The sequence below is a fragment of the Hordeum vulgare genome, chromosome 2H, assembly GCF_904849725.1.
Source record: "Hordeum vulgare subsp. vulgare chromosome 2H, MorexV3_pseudomolecules_assembly, whole genome shotgun sequence".
Classification (NCBI taxonomy): Eukaryota; Viridiplantae; Streptophyta; class Magnoliopsida; order Poales; family Poaceae; genus Hordeum; species Hordeum vulgare.
In genome coordinates this window covers 570447823-570463330 of record NC_058519.1, presented here as the reverse complement: position 1 = coordinate 570463330, position 15508 = coordinate 570447823, and the positions used below count along the sequence as shown (strand labels likewise).

The window sequence follows — 15508 nt, the reverse complement described above, 5'->3', positions numbered from 1 at the left end:
AATGAATAGAATTGTCCAATCTTCAAGCTTCAAGACTCTACATTTTATTTTTCGTGAGAAATCACATTTGATTCCATAGGAAAGCCAAAACTACTAAAAGGGGATGAGGTGACTATGATGATCTGGTTTCTCAAGTGCTTAGAGATAGCCACCAAAAAACTCATGAAATTCTCCCACAAATATTCTTTCAAAATCCACAAAGTCTAAAATTCGGTGCCACCAACTTTATCCAGTCGGCCCTACCGAGTTTTACACCACACAGATGCCATGCCAAACCCTAGCATCTCGATGACACCAAGTGCCATATCGGTGCAACCGAACTCAGTGCCATCGGCCCGGGTAACCAACTTCTTAAAATCAGAATTTCCAAGTTTAGAGAATCAGTCTCACCGAGTTGTGGAAACTGACTAGGTGAGCCAAAATCGGTACCATCAAGATTTATATATCGGTCTCACCGAAAATACAAAAGTTTCGGCGATCACTAGTAGGTGAAACCGCTGGAAGCCCAAGATGGTGATGGAGAAGATGTTTTGAGTGTCAAGACGTGAATCGCTACATGAAGCGAGAAGCTAGGTTGAGGAGCTGAATTTTTGGAGTTGGGAGAGTTGGGAGGACTTCAAAATAGATCCTAAATAAATATCAGAACGGAGCACACAAGTTTTGGAATTAAATTTCAAAACACAAAGCTCATTTTTCCTCTTTATGTAAATTTATAATTGGGAATGGAGAAATTGTGAGATTTTGGAGAACCGGTGGATTGAGGATAAACCTCTTAAAACCAATTTCCCTAGATTATACCATGTGTGCTTTGATAAAAAATGTAAATGAAACCCTTTGTAAAAGGCTTGATCAGGTCCACTTTACAAAACTTTGTATGTTGATTCCCTTAGAACTCTAAAATCATATTAAAGAAGTGTGTGTTGAAGTTTTTTTTTGACAAATCAAAAGATTCCATTATATGGACAGTTACCAAAAATGGTATATGCTCTATCAAATCATACCATAGGTTCTTGACTGAAAATAGGATAGAATATCCACATACATTTTGTGGAAAGCTAAGATACCCCGGGAGTCGAAGTGTGTATTTGGCTGTTTCTTAGAAACAATATTTTAACTAAAAACAATATTCTTAGAAGAGGATGGATTGGTGATAATACATGCCCATAGTGTGGAAGAAATGAATCCATGAATCATTTGTTCTTGTAGTGTTCTATTGCAAGATATGCTTTGGGATATAATAAAATGCGCTTTTAGTTTACATGATATACTTGACAATGTTCATGATCTGTTCAACATTTGGTTGCTGAGATTTAATCATTTTTAAAAATAGTTTTGGTGGAATATATGCTATTTTATGGATTATATGAAAATTGGGAAATAGTATCATTATTTATAACAATAAGGTGACTAATACATGTGCTCATGTTAACTATTATTATATTGCTTCATGATTGGAACATTTTTGTAGAAACCCCAGAAAGACAAAGAACAATGAAGTGGGGCGTAAGAATGGCTAAGCTGATTGCAAGTGAAGTCTTCAAGGAGGCACATTTTTGGAGGCTAGGGACCAACGAGATTGTGTTGGATGATGTCTTCAGGAAGATGTTTCCTGCCCCTGTTGTGTTTGAAGATTTTCATTTGTTATTTTGCTCTCAACAATATGTAATGATGCTATGTTAAAACCTTGTACTTTCATGATGATGAATTTGGATTCTATTAGATTTTGTGGGTCATTGATAGCTATATCTGGTATAGCCCCCTGTGGTCTATTGGAGCACATGAGTATAGTCCATTTTGCTCCTTTAGGGTGTGTTTGGTTCGAGAACGAAGTAGAATGGAATGTCATGGTTTCGTTCCACTAGAATGAATCAGTTCCGTTCCGTGTTTGATTGGGGTATTTGATGGAACGGAATGATTGCATTTCAGTGTTTGTTTTGAGGGATAGAATGAAATTAATTCAATTCAACTCATCTTTATAAAATTGATGAGGCTGCCTCTTAAATGCATATATATACAAAATAAACAAGTATAAAATCTTTATATTTCTAGAAGTATGATATTAGAATTTTCAGAAGCATTTACGTTGAATTGTACTTTCAATTGGATGTTTGCAATGAATTCTTTCCTATTGAGAGGACACAAACGGGTAAAAAATCATCAACGAACAAACAATCAAGGAAATTACTTTCAGGTCGTCGCCTCCCTCGTGAGATCAGGTCGTCGCGCGTCCCATAGACCAGGTTGCCGCCGTCCTATTGTGGATTTGCTGGCCTGGTTGCTGTCGCCCATCCGTCGGACTTGGGAGAGATGAGAGTGGAGAGACAACCGTGAGGGAGAGGGGTTGAGGCGAGAGCAAGAGAAGGTGAGTGCGAGGGCGAGAGGAGGCAAACGAGGGGAACAAGCGGTTTCCCGTCGTCCGCTCAATTTGAAGGTGTCACCTCATTCCATATGTCAGCCAAATATTTGGTCTGTGGGAACTAGTCCGTCTCCGATCCACCTATGAACTGAACGCGAGAATGAGGCCCAAGAACGGGTCCGACCGTGACATTCCAGACCGTTCCTGCAACCAAACACACCCTAGGCCATGCATTGTCGTCTTTTTGCTTTTTTTCTTGCTTGTTCTGAGAGATGTAAAAGATGATGTGGTCTCCTTTTTTTTCAGGGTTAAAGGCAATGTGGTATGTGTTAAAAGAAATCAGAGAGGGAGTTCTCTCAAGTTTAATACTGTACATATTTCTACTAAAGCTAGTATAAAGTTGGGACAATTATTTTGGGACAAAAGTGGATGGAAGCAGGTTTGGAAAAAGAAAAGACCCTACACTTTCACTCTTTAATTTTGTTCAAATAAAGATAAGAATGCCTTGAGCCCGTGATCTCGATTCTCGAGGGCACCGTGTGTTTTTAAATTTCAAATTTCAAATGTCGTTCGTGAGTGCCAAGTGAGGCACTCCACAGGTGCAAAGGCAAGCAATTTTTAGCGGTGGAGTCGAACCTCCTCACCCCATTCCTCCCCTCCCCCCACCCCTCCCCAAAACCCAATCACCGCTCCGGGAAGCCCCTCCATCCGGTCCGACCAAACCCCTCGCCGCCATGCGCCTCTTCGCCGGCGTCCGCTTCGCCCTCCTCGGCTTCGATCCCGTCTCCGACGCGCAGGTTTCGCCACCTCCCTCACCGATTCACTTCGATCGATTTGGCTTGGCCCCGTCTCCTTCTCGTCACGCGCGCTTGGATGCTGGCTCGGCAGTACCGGTCGGAGATGGTACGGCACGGCGGCGCCGACGCGGGGGGCGCGCAGGAGGGATGCACCCACCTGGTCGTCAGCGGACTCGTCTACGTGAGTTGTGCCGGGCTTGGAATTCGAATCCCTTCCTCCGTGCTTCACTGTTTTGTGTTTAAACCAAACCCGATTCGGAATGCAGGATGACCCGGTGTGCGTGGCGGCGCGGAAGCACGGGACGAAGGTCGTGACTGGGCTGTGGGTGGACGACTGCTTGGATCTCGGAGCCATGGCTGACGCCGATCATGTCGGTTCTCGTTTACCAGTTCTCTGTCTTATTTTCAGCAAGCTTAGCGAGTCATGCTTTTCCCACTCTGTACAAGGACTCCTCTGCTGATTAGCTTGGCGAGTTTGCGATTCCACAGGTGCTGTACAGTCCAGTGAAAGATCTGGAAGGCATACCAGGTGCTGAATCTCTCTGCATTTGCTTGACGGGCTACCAAAGACAGAACGGGCGTGAAGCCATAGTGGTAATGCTCACCATCAGTTCAGTTATCATGCTTCCTAGTGTACAGGTCCAAGGCTGGTTGTTGCTAGATGCAGCTATACTATACACTACACAGTGAATATGAACAAGGCTTGTTCTGATTGGGTCATTTGCTGTGACTGTTTTTTGTTAACTTTTAGGTGTGCTGAAGTGTTTTCCCTTGTTTGGAGAGCTTGTAGCTATGATTTAACCACTTATCCACTTCTTTCGTTGTGTGATTAGTTGTACTGCTAAATCATACTAACACAAAGCATGTTCCAAGTTAATGTTTCTGCTAGTGGCATAGACTCAATCAGTAAGATATGGAAGTTGATCCACATGCAGCAGTTGTTTAATTCATTTTGAATCCTTTGCTGTGCAAATATAGTTCATATTTATCTCACAATCAATCTGAAGACTTCATTTTATTTTGTCCTCAACTTCTCATCACAAATCTCTTCACTGCTCATTTCACTGTCAAATGCAGAAAATGGTTAATATGATGGGAGCGCGGTTCTCCAAGCCTTTGACAGCAAAAAGGGTCACCCATCTCATCTGCTACCAATTCGAAGGCATGTTGTTTCCTTGACAGTGTTGCATACAAGTACTTAATAATTTGCATTGCACTGGTTGAACTTGTGGTATCGTTAGTGTTCATCTTTTTGTTAACGTTGTATTAGCATGCATTCCATTTTGATAACTTTTTTATTTTCTGTTACAGAAATTTGAATTGCTGTGTAAATCGGAACATTAGCAGTTATCTCCATTTCTGTATAGAGGTGTCAACATAGTGATTTTTCTGAGATATTGATAGTTAAATGCACAGACAGTTCAGGATTTTGATTCCCCTTTGTCTTTAGTTTGGGTTAGTCTTGTGCCTATCTCAGATATGAGTTCAATAACACATATCATATCATATCATGCCTCTGACCGCACCAGTCTCGTGAAAATTAGGGTCCTGTTTTCTTTTCTGCTCCTGCATTCAGTGTGTCCCACTTCTACTTCATACCATTGATGTCATTCGCTACTTTTTCCAAACTGTGCCAGGTGAGAAGTACGAGCTTGCTAAAATGGTGAAGATTAATGTTATTAATCACCAGTGGTTGGAAGATTGGTATGTATTTAACCACTGTACCTAAAAGGCTATTGCATCTTCTCACTATTGTATTTGCTGAAATGTTGTATATGTTTTTGCTGCAGCTTAAAGGCATGGGACATTCTTCCTGTTGATAATTATACTACCAGAAGGTATAATTATCTACCACCTTGCATTTGATATTACCTTTTTAGCTTTTGGGTGTGTAGTTCCAATCTCTTGAGCTCAATACCCTTTTCTCGAGCAAGTCAACCCCAGTATCAGGTTTATGATGCCTGGTTGATTGCTCATTACAGTTTAAGTAAATACGTAATATGTAATGCATCAGATCTGATTGGTTGATTGCTCATTACAGTTTATGTAAATATGTAATATGTAATGCATCAAATCTAATTTTGTGTATTCATATATTCAGTGGTTGGGAATTGGAGATAATGGAAGCTGAAGCTAAAGATTCCGAAGATGAATCACAAAGTGCTGATAGAGGCTCGTCTGAGAGCAGGGGCATTGCCAGAAGCATCCCTGCTACGGAAATTGCAACAAGAACTCCTGCTGATCTGTATGGTCACACACCAATTCATGGTCCTTCTGTCCTCTCCGGCAATGCAGAGGTTCCTGCAGGAACACACGTGGGTGCTTCGCAACAGATTAGAGAAGTGAAAGATGCAAGTGAATGGTCCGTTGATGTCATAGCTGACACACTGAGCACTCCAAACACAAATGTTGTGACAATTTCTGCTGATCCTGATGCCTATGCCCATGCACCACAAGTTGATAAAGTTAAAGTTATAGCTGCAGACTCAGAACATGACAAGTTGGTTTCTCATAAAACCTTTGAAGCCGTCCCTAAGGAGATCCCAGTTACTGCAGTCCCTGGTGAATTTGGAGTATTTCCCCAGGAAGTATCAACTTTGCAACAGATTAAGGAAGTGGAAGATGCAAGTGAAAGGTCACTTGACATCATGGCGGACATACCGAGCGCTCCTAACACAAATTCTGTGACAATTTCTGCTGATCCTGATGCCCATGCACCCATCCACAGTTCTACTGTCTTCACTGGCAATGCAGATTCAGTGATTCCTGCAGGAAGACGCTTGGAGACTTCACAGCAGATTAGGGAAGTAGAAGATGCCAGTAAAAGGTCACTTGATGTCAGAGCTGACAGACTAAGCACTCCAAACATAAATGTTGTGACAATTTCTGCTGATCCTGATGTCCATGCACATGCATCACAAGCTAACAAAGTTGAAGTTGTAGCTGCAGACTCAGAGCATGACTCGTTGGTTTCTCGTGCAACCTTCCAAGCAGGCCCTAAGGAGATCCCAATTACTGCAGTCCCTGCTGAATATGGAGTACTTCCCCAGAAAGTATCAACTTCTAGTGTGAGAAATCCTGGTGCCAAGAGGTCACGGACTCCTGAGGATGAAACAGGTGCTGTATCAGTACATAGTAACTGTGACTTTGCTGCTTCCAAGTCCAAGCATGGTAAAGTTCTTTCCAATGGCAGTGTCAAAGCAGATCTTGAAAAGAACTGTAGCCCGAGTGCTGCTGAAAGCACAACATTCATGCCTGAAGAAATCTCGAGCAGAGCAAGGAATGCAGGTGCCAAGAGCCCACACAATTCCAACAGTGAGATGAATGATGCGATTGTGGTTTGCAAGACGAAGCCTGCTAATATGAATATGGAGGAAAACCCTACAACCAGCGCATGCCCAACGGCTGGTAAAACGAAAAGAGTATCTTTCGACTTAAGTTTTCGTGAGGCGGTGAATTCAGAAGGTTCCACTTCAAAGGTTTCAAGCAGTGCAAGTGCAGACAACCCTGAAACATGTAGCCCCGTACCTCTTAGTGTCCTGAAGCCCCGACGCAAGGTAGTTGCCAAGAGGAGGGGATCATCTTCTTTCCAAGAAGGGAGATCTGGCAGTGAGGCTTGCAGAACAGTTAGTGTCTTATCTGAAGCATCAAAGTTGCCTGCAGAGAGTTCCACAAATGCTGGCATGGTGACAGTGTACAAGGATCTCCGTAATGCTGATGAAGCCTGGGAAGTTACACCAGAAGATTTGCAAAGCTCTAAACCTAGAAGCAGAAAGAGGCAGAAAACTGACCACAACAAGGAAAACATACCAGCCAATACTCGTCTCGCTCCTAAATCAAAACGTGGGAAAAAACGTGGGAGTTCTGAATGTGTCAGAATAGCTGTAGAGAACAAGGAATATGTGACTGATGACCGCAGTATGACAGTGGGAAATGATGATGGATTCTCGTCCGTTTGGGAACCAGAACCTACATGGTTTATTTTAAGTGGGCATCGCGTGTTGAGGAAGCAGTGCAGGTCGATACTTCTGCGCCTGAAGGGAAGAGTTTGCAGCCATTCACACCATTGGCTTTTCCAAGCCACACATTTTATCACCCCTGAGCTCCGCAGAACTGAGAAATTCTTTGCAGCTGCTGCAGCGGGGAGGTAAATCTTTCATGCCACTCCAGTAGTAGACTAGTAGAAATATTTACCATTCACTTCCAGAATCAGTTAGCATTGTTGTTTCCACACGTGGAACGCGAACCTGAATGAATGTTTGTTGGTTTTCGGAAAATAAAAACAGGTGGATACTGAAGCCTGAGTACTTGTTTGCTTGCGCTGAGGCTGGCAAGCTAGTGGATGCAGAATCATTTGAGTGGCACGGCGATGGCCTTAACAACAGCCAAACAATAAGCCTGGATGCCCCGAGGAAATGGCGGCACCTGAAGCAGCGCACCGGCCACGGCGCCTTCTACGGGATGCGGATCATCATATATGGGGACTGCATTTCTCCATCACTGGTAAGTAATAATAAGAACATTTGATATCTATTTTTCCGCGTGTTTGTGTAACCGCTGTCTGTAACTGTCAGCCGTGTGCTCCCCTCTGTCTTAAAATCAACATGCAGGACACCCTGAGGCGCGCGGTGAGAGCCGGCGACGGCACGGTCCTGGCGACCGCCCCGCCCTACACGCGGTTCCTGAAGCTCGGCACGATCAGCTTTGCGGTGGTGGCCGCGGACACGCCGAGCAACGACGCGTGGGTGCAGGAGTTCAAGAGCCACGGCATCCCATGCGTGAGCCCGAGCTATCTGGTGGACTATGTGTGCAAGCCCGGCCACCTGGAGCAGCAGCACAGGCACGTCCTCTTCGGCATGGAGGACCTGGCCGACGAGTCCCTGCGGAAGCTGCCGTCGTCGGCCCATCAGCAGGAGGGAGGCGACACCGACGCCGAGCAGAGCTGCGGCGCCGGCGCGATGGTGGTGGTGCACGAGTCAGAAGGCCCGATCTCGTGCGTGGCCGCCGGAGACGCGGCGGAGATCGCCTCGGCCTCCTGATCGCTCACGGTACCTGGGGGTGCATAATTATGCGGCTGATGTTTTTTTTGACGGGATAATTCATAATTATGCGACTGATGTAGCGTCAAATGGTAGACACCTTGGGTGCTGGCAGAGCGAAACGGAATGGCGAAGAGGTCGGTCTTGTGAGAGCTGTTTGACCGTTTCGGGTTAGGAACGTTTTGGGATTTATATCTATCAGTGCTGCCAACTGTTTCCTAGTTAGAGAATGACATTATCATTTTTCTTCTTCTGAAACTTTGGTCAGGGGTGCCAACTGTTACCCAGCGCTACTAGTACAGCACGACGACCGGGTCTCGGCCTCTGGGGACAGGAGCATCATCCTCCTCAGCCGGAAAGTGGTTTGGCCAGCGGTGAGTGCAACTTTACGCGGCGCAGTGACTGACACGCCAGAAGGTGGACGCAACCACTCAACGTACCACTCATTTTGCCAACAGAAGGAAACGGACACACACGCACGCAGATATATCCTCTGAAACAACCAGGGGCAAAATGATTCACAGCAGTGGATTTGATACCTTGGTTCGACGTCGCCGGCACACAAGCTAGGTCGTCGGCAAGACAGGAGAAGAGTGCATGTGGATGAGTGAAGCAGACACAAGTGATTGCATTACATTACATGGCTATGGCTAAACAAGTGACACTCACTCCCCTATCGGTCGACCGATCGAGTAAAAGTTAAGTAAGCTTTCCGAAAAGCCCCAACAATCGACATTGCTTTGGCACCAAGGCATTGTGAGTTGTAGCCCCCTGCCCTGTCGCATCAAGATGAATCTTCACCCTTTTACCCAGAGTTTTGTAGCAGTCGTGCATCCTATGTGCCATTATATATATATATATAAAAGGTCAGATCAGATCACCTAATCTAATCCGGCAGGGCAGCAGTGCTTTTGAAAGGCTGTAAGGCTGCGCAAAGAGCCAAAGAGGCGGAGGGCCTTGGTGCAAAAATGGAGGCACCGGGGAAAGTAAAAAAATAAAAATGTAAAGAAAAAGTAAAAGACAGCGAAAAGGAGGCGAGGTGGGGACAGGGGAATCGGCGGTCTCCTCGGGTGGTCGATCCCCGTGTGTGAAAAAAGAAAGGGAAAAACAAAAGAGGGAGGGAGGGAGGGGGCAAAATGGAAAGCAACCGTCGTCTACGATACCCCCCCCGAAACGGCCAGCCAGATCGTGGTGGAGGTGGTGCCGTGCTTCACTGCCGTTCCGTTCCGCGGTGGCCGCCAGTCCAGTTCGCTGCCGCCGCTCTCTCCTCGCGAAACCACCTCATTGGAGGGCGTGGCCTCCGATTCTGCCTCGCAGCACAGGCGGACTCCCCAGCGCAGCCACTGCCACCACGCCAGCCCATGGCGGCCGCCGAGGCCGAGGCCGTCGGGCCCTGCTCCGTGCCGGCGGACGCCGCGGGCACTTCCGCGGCGGCGAGGGTCTGCCTGTAGGCTCGGTAAATCCCCCGCCATTATTTACCTCCTTCCCCGTCCCCGTCGCCCGAGCATTCCATATTTAGAATTAAGTACATACAGTACAGGCCGGCAGGTCGCTGCTAGTTAATTTCCTCCCGTCAGCGCCGCGATCTCGCTTAGCGAGGCACCCCCGGGTAGTTGAGCCGAATTGCCATGTGGGTTCCTCCGTCGGTGGGACGATAGAATATGTCTCCGGGAGGAGCGTCCTAGGGAAGCACCGCACCGCAGGGCGGGGCGGGTCAACATCGGCGCGAGTAGCTGCTGCGGGTTCGGTGCTGGATTTTGCCTGATTATTAGTGCGGTTTCACTGTGCTACGCGACGCCCTAACCACCATCCGTCCGAATCACCCACGCGACGACGGGATGCTTGCATTCTCCTCCACCTACTGGACCAACCACTCAATGCTCCTGCCCGGCTGCTCCCCGCCTGAACTCGCTGGAGCGGGACAGGTTCTTGATGAGTTCCCCTCTGCTCCCCCATTGATTGTGTGTGCTTGTTTCGCATTCATGTGCTCCAGTTCTTTTTTTTCTCTTGGCGCGTGTGATACTAATGGTGTCATGGTTGCAGATGGTGTAGGGCAGGGGGAGTGAGGGGGAGTTAGCAGCAGAGAGTGAGTGAAAAATGGGGGCGATTGGCGGCGATGAGATGGCGCAGTGGGATAATGTGGACGGAGGCGAGGTGGTCAATGGCGCCGGGAAGCTGGAGAAGATACTGGTTTCGGTGAGGCTGAGGCCGCTGAGCGACAAGGAGACTGCGCGCGGGGATCCGTCGGAGTGGGAGTGCATCAGCGACACCACCGTCATCGCCCGCAGCGCCTTCCCGGACCGGCCATCGGCTCCGACTGCATACTCCTTTGGTTGGTGCATCGTGCCCCTCATCTTTTTTGCTGGCGAATCAAAGCTGCGCATGTTTTTCTTTGTCTTGTAGTTCATTACTTCTGCTGTTTCTGTTACTCATAGGTCCCATGATTATACTGTACCTCACTAGCGTTTCAGAAACTGTACATTTGTATAGTGGTTTACACTGATTAGAATGTCAGATACATGTCTGGACCACCAATTACAGACCATAGGTAAGTTTTCACTGTGTATGGATATATTTTCATTAGTACTGGCAACCGAAACACCTTGATTAAGCTGATTGCTGCTCATGTTCTGACAGGAGCTACTTGGAGAATAATTCTTTAGGTTAATGAGAGCTACTTATCATTTATAAAAACTCACCCATAACTGAAACGTTCAGATTTTGTACAAATCAAACCGATTAATTTTAGTTTGTGACGGGTTTCATCATATAATCACTGGGAGTTTAGCTCATTTTTCCACAATAAGGCTGTGCACTTTCAGTTTCGATATTATGTGTATCTGCTTTGAGACTTTGACAAAACTCTATCCAACTACAGACAGGGTGTTCCGTTCTGACTGCGATACCAAAGAAGTGTACGAGCAAGGGGCCAAGGAGGTTGCCCTCTCTGTAGTTAGTGGCATTAACTGTTAAGTGCAGACATTCTGCCTATTTTTCTCCTATTTGTTTAGATCAAAGCCGCGGACTCACTGAATGATTTGCTTTTGTCTGTAACAGCTAGTATTTTTGCATATGGTCAAACAAGTAGTGGAAAGACATACACCATGACTGGAATAACGGAATGCACAGTATCGGATATTTATGATTACATTGGCCGGGTAATTAAACACCTTCTTTCATCTGGTCACAGTTTTGATCCGAACCTGTAACCATTGGTCTGAAATACGCTCAACATCTTTTGCAGCACGAGGAGAGAGCATTTGTGTTGAAATTCTCAGCGATAGAAATATATAACGAAATTGTAAGGGATCTTCTTAGTTCAGAAAACACTTCTCTTAGACTTTGGGATGACGCAGAGGTCAGGACACTCCTAGTTGTTTTTGTTCTCTAAATCCTGTTGTTCCCCTGCATTACTAATGGCTTGATACTGTATATTCTACAGAAGGGGACTTATGTAGAGAACCTTAAAGAAGTGATACTGAGAGACTGGAACCACCTCAAGGAGCTTATTTCTGTGTGTGAAGGTGGGATGTTATTTGTATTTGGTTTATCAATTTATAAGTGGTGATTGCACTCATCTTATTTGTGCGATGTGTGCTTGTACCAGCTCAAAGGAGAACTGGAGAGACATACTTAAACGAAAACAGCTCCAGATCGCATCAAATCCTTAAATTGGTTTGTCCACTACTTTGTTGCATGTAAAAATAAGGCTTCAGTATATTTTGTGTTACATAAGGTCACTAATCCTGAATTGTTTATCGATTGTTTCAGACCATCGAGAGTTCTGCTCGTGAATTCTTGGGTAAGGACAAGTCAACGACACTTGCGGCTAGTGTGGTAAGAACTAAGAACAGAGACTTACTTTTTGGTCATATTTACTTTTTTACATATGAAGAAGTGACAGCATCTTTTGTTGTCATGTGCAGAACTTTGTTGATTTGGCAGGAAGTGAGCGTGCATCTCAAGCACTGTCAGCTGGTGCTAGGCTGAAGGAAGGTTGCCATATTAATAGAAGTTTACTTACCCTAGGAACTGTCATCCGTAAACTAAGGTTGCATCCCTCATTCAATATTTTCTGTAGTATTGAGTTTCAGTGTTAATTTTCTCTTCGTTAAATGGTCTTGTTTACTTATATTATTAACTTGTTTTCATGTATGCAGCAAGGTAAGAAATGGACACATACCATATCGGGATTCAAAGCTCACACGCATATTACAGCCTTCTCTGGGAGGTAACGCAAGGACAGCAATCATTTGCACAATGAGCCCAGCCCGAAGCTACATGGAACAATCAAGAAATACCCTGCTATTTGCAAGTTGCGCGAAGGAAGTAGTTACAAATGCACAGGTTAATGTAGTCATGTCTGATAAAGCCCTAGTTAAGCATTTACAAAGAGAACTTGCCAGGCTGGAGAGTGAACTGCGATGTCCAGCTACCTATTCCAGTCTAGAAGCATTGGTGAAGGAAAAAGATAACCACATCCGAAAGGTAAATGCTACTTCTGACAGTCGTGTGGGCTTATTCTTTTTGTACATTATAGGAAACAGATCCACAGTTTTAAACACAACTCGCAGAGCTTACTGTTTTTCCATGAAAATTATAACGCATATAGAGAGGGAACATGTGCATGTGTATACTTTTTCAAAAAAAATGGACATTTTGGTTTTCTTTTCACTTGGGAACATGTGCTCCCGGGTGCAAAACCTTGAATTAGATATCCTAGTAAACCACTGTTTCTATGTATGTTGCATGCATCTTTTACCATGCCAATTACCTTAAAATGTCCAGATATACCTTCTTCTTGTGCTGGTGTAGAAGTTTAATAGACCCTTCCTTGCAGATGGAGAAAGAAATTAAGGAGTTGAAGGTACAGCGTGATTTGGCTCAGTCTAGGCTGCAGGATTTGCTCCAGGTTGTTGGAGATAACCATGTTTCAAAGCGCCCCCTGGTATATGTACTTCCATACATACTGGTTAACTAGTCTTTCCTGTTGTGTCAAAACCATTAAAGTGTTTGCTTTCTCTCTTATGTACATGTAGGCTTCTGGGAGGAACTTTACCTTCGATGTGCCCCAGCCATGTGAAGATCAGAGATCAACAACCGAATCATCAGAAGTAGTCGACAATGTCCAAAATTTCAGGTTCCAAGGCCGCCGTGCAGCACAAAAGGAAGTTGGGTCTCAACAGTCTGAAAATAATGTGCAGTTTGCTACCCCATCGAGTTATTCAGTCAGCAGTCCCCCATTCAGTGGGATGCCCCCAACCACCAGCAGAAATGATGTTTCTCAGATATCGAATGAGGATTCAGATGATGTTTGCAAAGAAGTACGGTGTATAGAGACCAATGAAACAGAAGGAAAACATGGTTTGGACTCGTCAGCCATCAGGAGCAATATCTTGCAAGATTCGAATGTGGATACCAGTATGCATGGAAAGGATGATTCTGGACAAGATGATGTATCTCCTGTCACCCTGGAGCAACATCTGGAGACTGTCAGAAAACCTTTTGCCAATCTTGTCGAAGATCTAGGGTCTTCAACACGAAACCCGTCCAGCTCTAGAGGAATTGTCAGAAGCAGGAGCTGTAGGTCTCTGATGGGTTCTACTCTCCTTGAAGACCTGGAGAAGGAGGATTGCACACCACCAAGCAGAAGATTCATGGACTTCCCCGGGAGACCTGAAGGGGGTCAAAGAAGGGGCTCTGCGCTGAACTTTGATGCAGAGAGTGAAACTCTGTCACGGGCAGGGTCAATGCTTTCTGAAATCACTACTACGAGAGGTGGACCCAAGGCAAACGGTTCTATTGCAGGTGACACGGAATTTACTGGCATAGGTGAATTTGTTGCTGAACTGAAAGAAATGGCTCAGTATCAGAAGCAACTCGGTGGTCAGGTGTGGAACTATTTACTTGTCTTTGCAATGTTATTATTATTTTATCAGCACAGTACATTGGGGTAATATGATGTGCAGATTTTGATACCATTTTCTAAAATGTTTTTCAGTATGTTAATGGAGAAATAGCAGAAGGAACCGTCAGGAGCGTTGGACTAGATCCAATCATGGATGCCTTGCAATCACCTTCGCGATGGCCACTGGAATTCGAGAGAAAACAGCAAGAGATCATTGACCTTTGGCATGCATGCTATGCTTCACTGGTTCATAGAACCTACTTTTTCTTGTTGTTTAAAGGAGATCCAGCCGACTCCATTTACATGGAAGTGGAGATAAGGAGGCTATCTTTTCTTAAAGACACCTATGCCAATGGTGGTATGGAAAGCAAGGTCGTAGCTGGTAACCTGAACACTTCTCTGGTTTCGAGGTAAGTCACTGATCATCACATTTCTCACTTCTCTGCATTACGTCATTCGAATTCCTCCTGACGGAAGCTAGTCTGATATTTAGTGCAAGGAAGTTGCAACGCGAGAGGGAGATGCTCTGCAGGCAAATGCAAAAGCGGCTCTCGATCGAGGAAAGAGAGAGCATGTACACCAAGTGGGGAGTTTCGCTGTCCTCCAAGAGGAGAAGGCTTCAGGTGGCTCGTCGCCTTTGGACTGAAACCAAAAACCTCGAGCATGTGAGGGAGAGCGCATCCCTTGTCGCCCGATTGATCGGCCTCCTAGAGCCAGGAAAGGCGCTGAGGGAGATGTTTGGGCTAAGCTTTGCACCGCAGCAGTTCAGCCGACGATCCCACAATAGCTGGAGATATGGCCGTTCTTCCCTGGACTGATTATGAGATGCAAATGAACACAAAAGGTTTTCATTGTTCCCTTGTCCTCCCCCACCCCCCGCCTCACCTCGCCTTGGTGGGTATAGAATCATAGGAGCGTTGTTAGTTGTAGCTTATAGGCCCTTCAATGTGTCTCTGTATGATATTGTAGTGCGTTCGAAAACCCTGTCTACTGCGCTGGGAGATCAAACATGTAAGATCCTGTAAGTTTGATACGAGGTGTGTTCGTCTGTTTCCAAAGACATAGTAGTACAGAACAAGTTTACATACGTGCAATTTCTGAAAGAAACATTCAACATAGATTGCTATCAGTCTTTACACTTCGTTTGAGACACATTTACACTTATCTCTGAACAATACATCTGATCTCTAGAGCCCATCAATTACAAACCCTCGGCAAGATGCCGGGGCATGCAGTAACGAGGGCTGCTACGTAAACTGGAGGCGACGTCAATGTGACCGAGCTGAGAACCAGCCGAGGATACGACGACGTCCCGGCGAGGGCGAGGGCGGCGCGCCCCGCCACCGGTTCGGCGGAAACGGCGCGCGGATCGCCGTGTTCACCATGGCCTTGAGGAAGTCCTCGAGCA

The 15508-nt window shown here is 45.7% G+C and overlaps 2 protein-coding genes across 4 annotated transcripts; both read left to right on the top strand.

The window, feature by feature from the left end:
- Positions 1–3006: 3006 nt before the first annotated feature.
- On the top strand, positions 3007–8417 carry LOC123427370 (BRCT domain-containing protein At4g02110-like). The gene is made up of 10 exons (XM_045111393.1): positions 3007–3153; positions 3245–3334; positions 3420–3524; positions 3643–3747; positions 4231–4315; positions 4791–4857; positions 4944–4991; positions 5255–7300; positions 7440–7656; positions 7764–8417. Exons 1-10 carry the CDS (start codon positions 3091–3093, stop codon positions 8190–8192), a joined length of 3255 nt encoding a protein of 1084 aa, XP_044967328.1. The 5' UTR covers positions 3007–3090; the 3' UTR covers positions 8193–8417.
- A 929-nt stretch (positions 8418–9346) lies between these two features.
- Positions 9347–15187, top strand: LOC123427371 (kinesin-like protein KIN-7F). 3 transcript variants are annotated; one of them, XM_045111396.1, is made up of 14 exons: positions 9347–9648; positions 10236–10524; positions 11071–11160; positions 11250–11350; positions 11437–11550; positions 11635–11716; positions 11800–11867; positions 11964–12029; positions 12119–12243; positions 12353–12680; positions 13033–13140; positions 13232–14083; positions 14194–14510; positions 14594–15187. In XM_045111396.1, the coding sequence occupies exons 2-14, from the start codon at positions 10290–10292 to the stop codon at positions 14916–14918; spliced, it is 2811 nt and encodes a 936-aa protein (XP_044967331.1). In that variant the 5' UTR covers positions 9347–9648; positions 10236–10289; the 3' UTR covers positions 14919–15187. The 3 variants fall into 3 exon arrangements, with proteins under 3 accessions (XP_044967331.1, XP_044967330.1, XP_044967329.1); XM_045111395.1 differs by lacking the exon at positions 9347–9648 and adding an exon at positions 9870–10117; XM_045111394.1 differs by lacking the exon at positions 9347–9648 and adding an exon at positions 9871–10153.
- Positions 15188–15508: the final 321 nt, after the last annotated feature.

Bases quoted from the DNA above. Each gene is read 5' to 3' on its own strand.
- LOC123427370 (XM_045111393.1), top strand. From the start codon at position 3,091: ATGCGCCTCTTCGCCGGCGTCCGCTTCGCCCTCCTCGGCTTCGATCCC. The intron at 3,154-3,244 runs GTTTCGCCACCT...CTGGCTCGGCAG, and splicing joins ATCCCGTCTCCGACGCGCAG to TACCGGTCGGAGATGGTACG. The intron at 7,657-7,763 runs GTAAGTAATAAT...ATCAACATGCAG, and splicing joins ACTGCATTTCTCCATCACTG to GACACCCTGAGGCGCGCGGT.
- LOC123427371 (XM_045111396.1), top strand. From the start codon at position 10,290: ATGGGGGCGATTGGCGGCGATGAGATGGCGCAGTGGGATAATGTGGAC. The intron at 10,525-11,070 runs GTTGGTGCATCG...ATCCAACTACAG, and splicing joins TCCGACTGCATACTCCTTTG to ACAGGGTGTTCCGTTCTGAC. The intron at 11,551-11,634 runs GTCAGGACACTC...TATATTCTACAG, and splicing joins GACTTTGGGATGACGCAGAG to AAGGGGACTTATGTAGAGAA.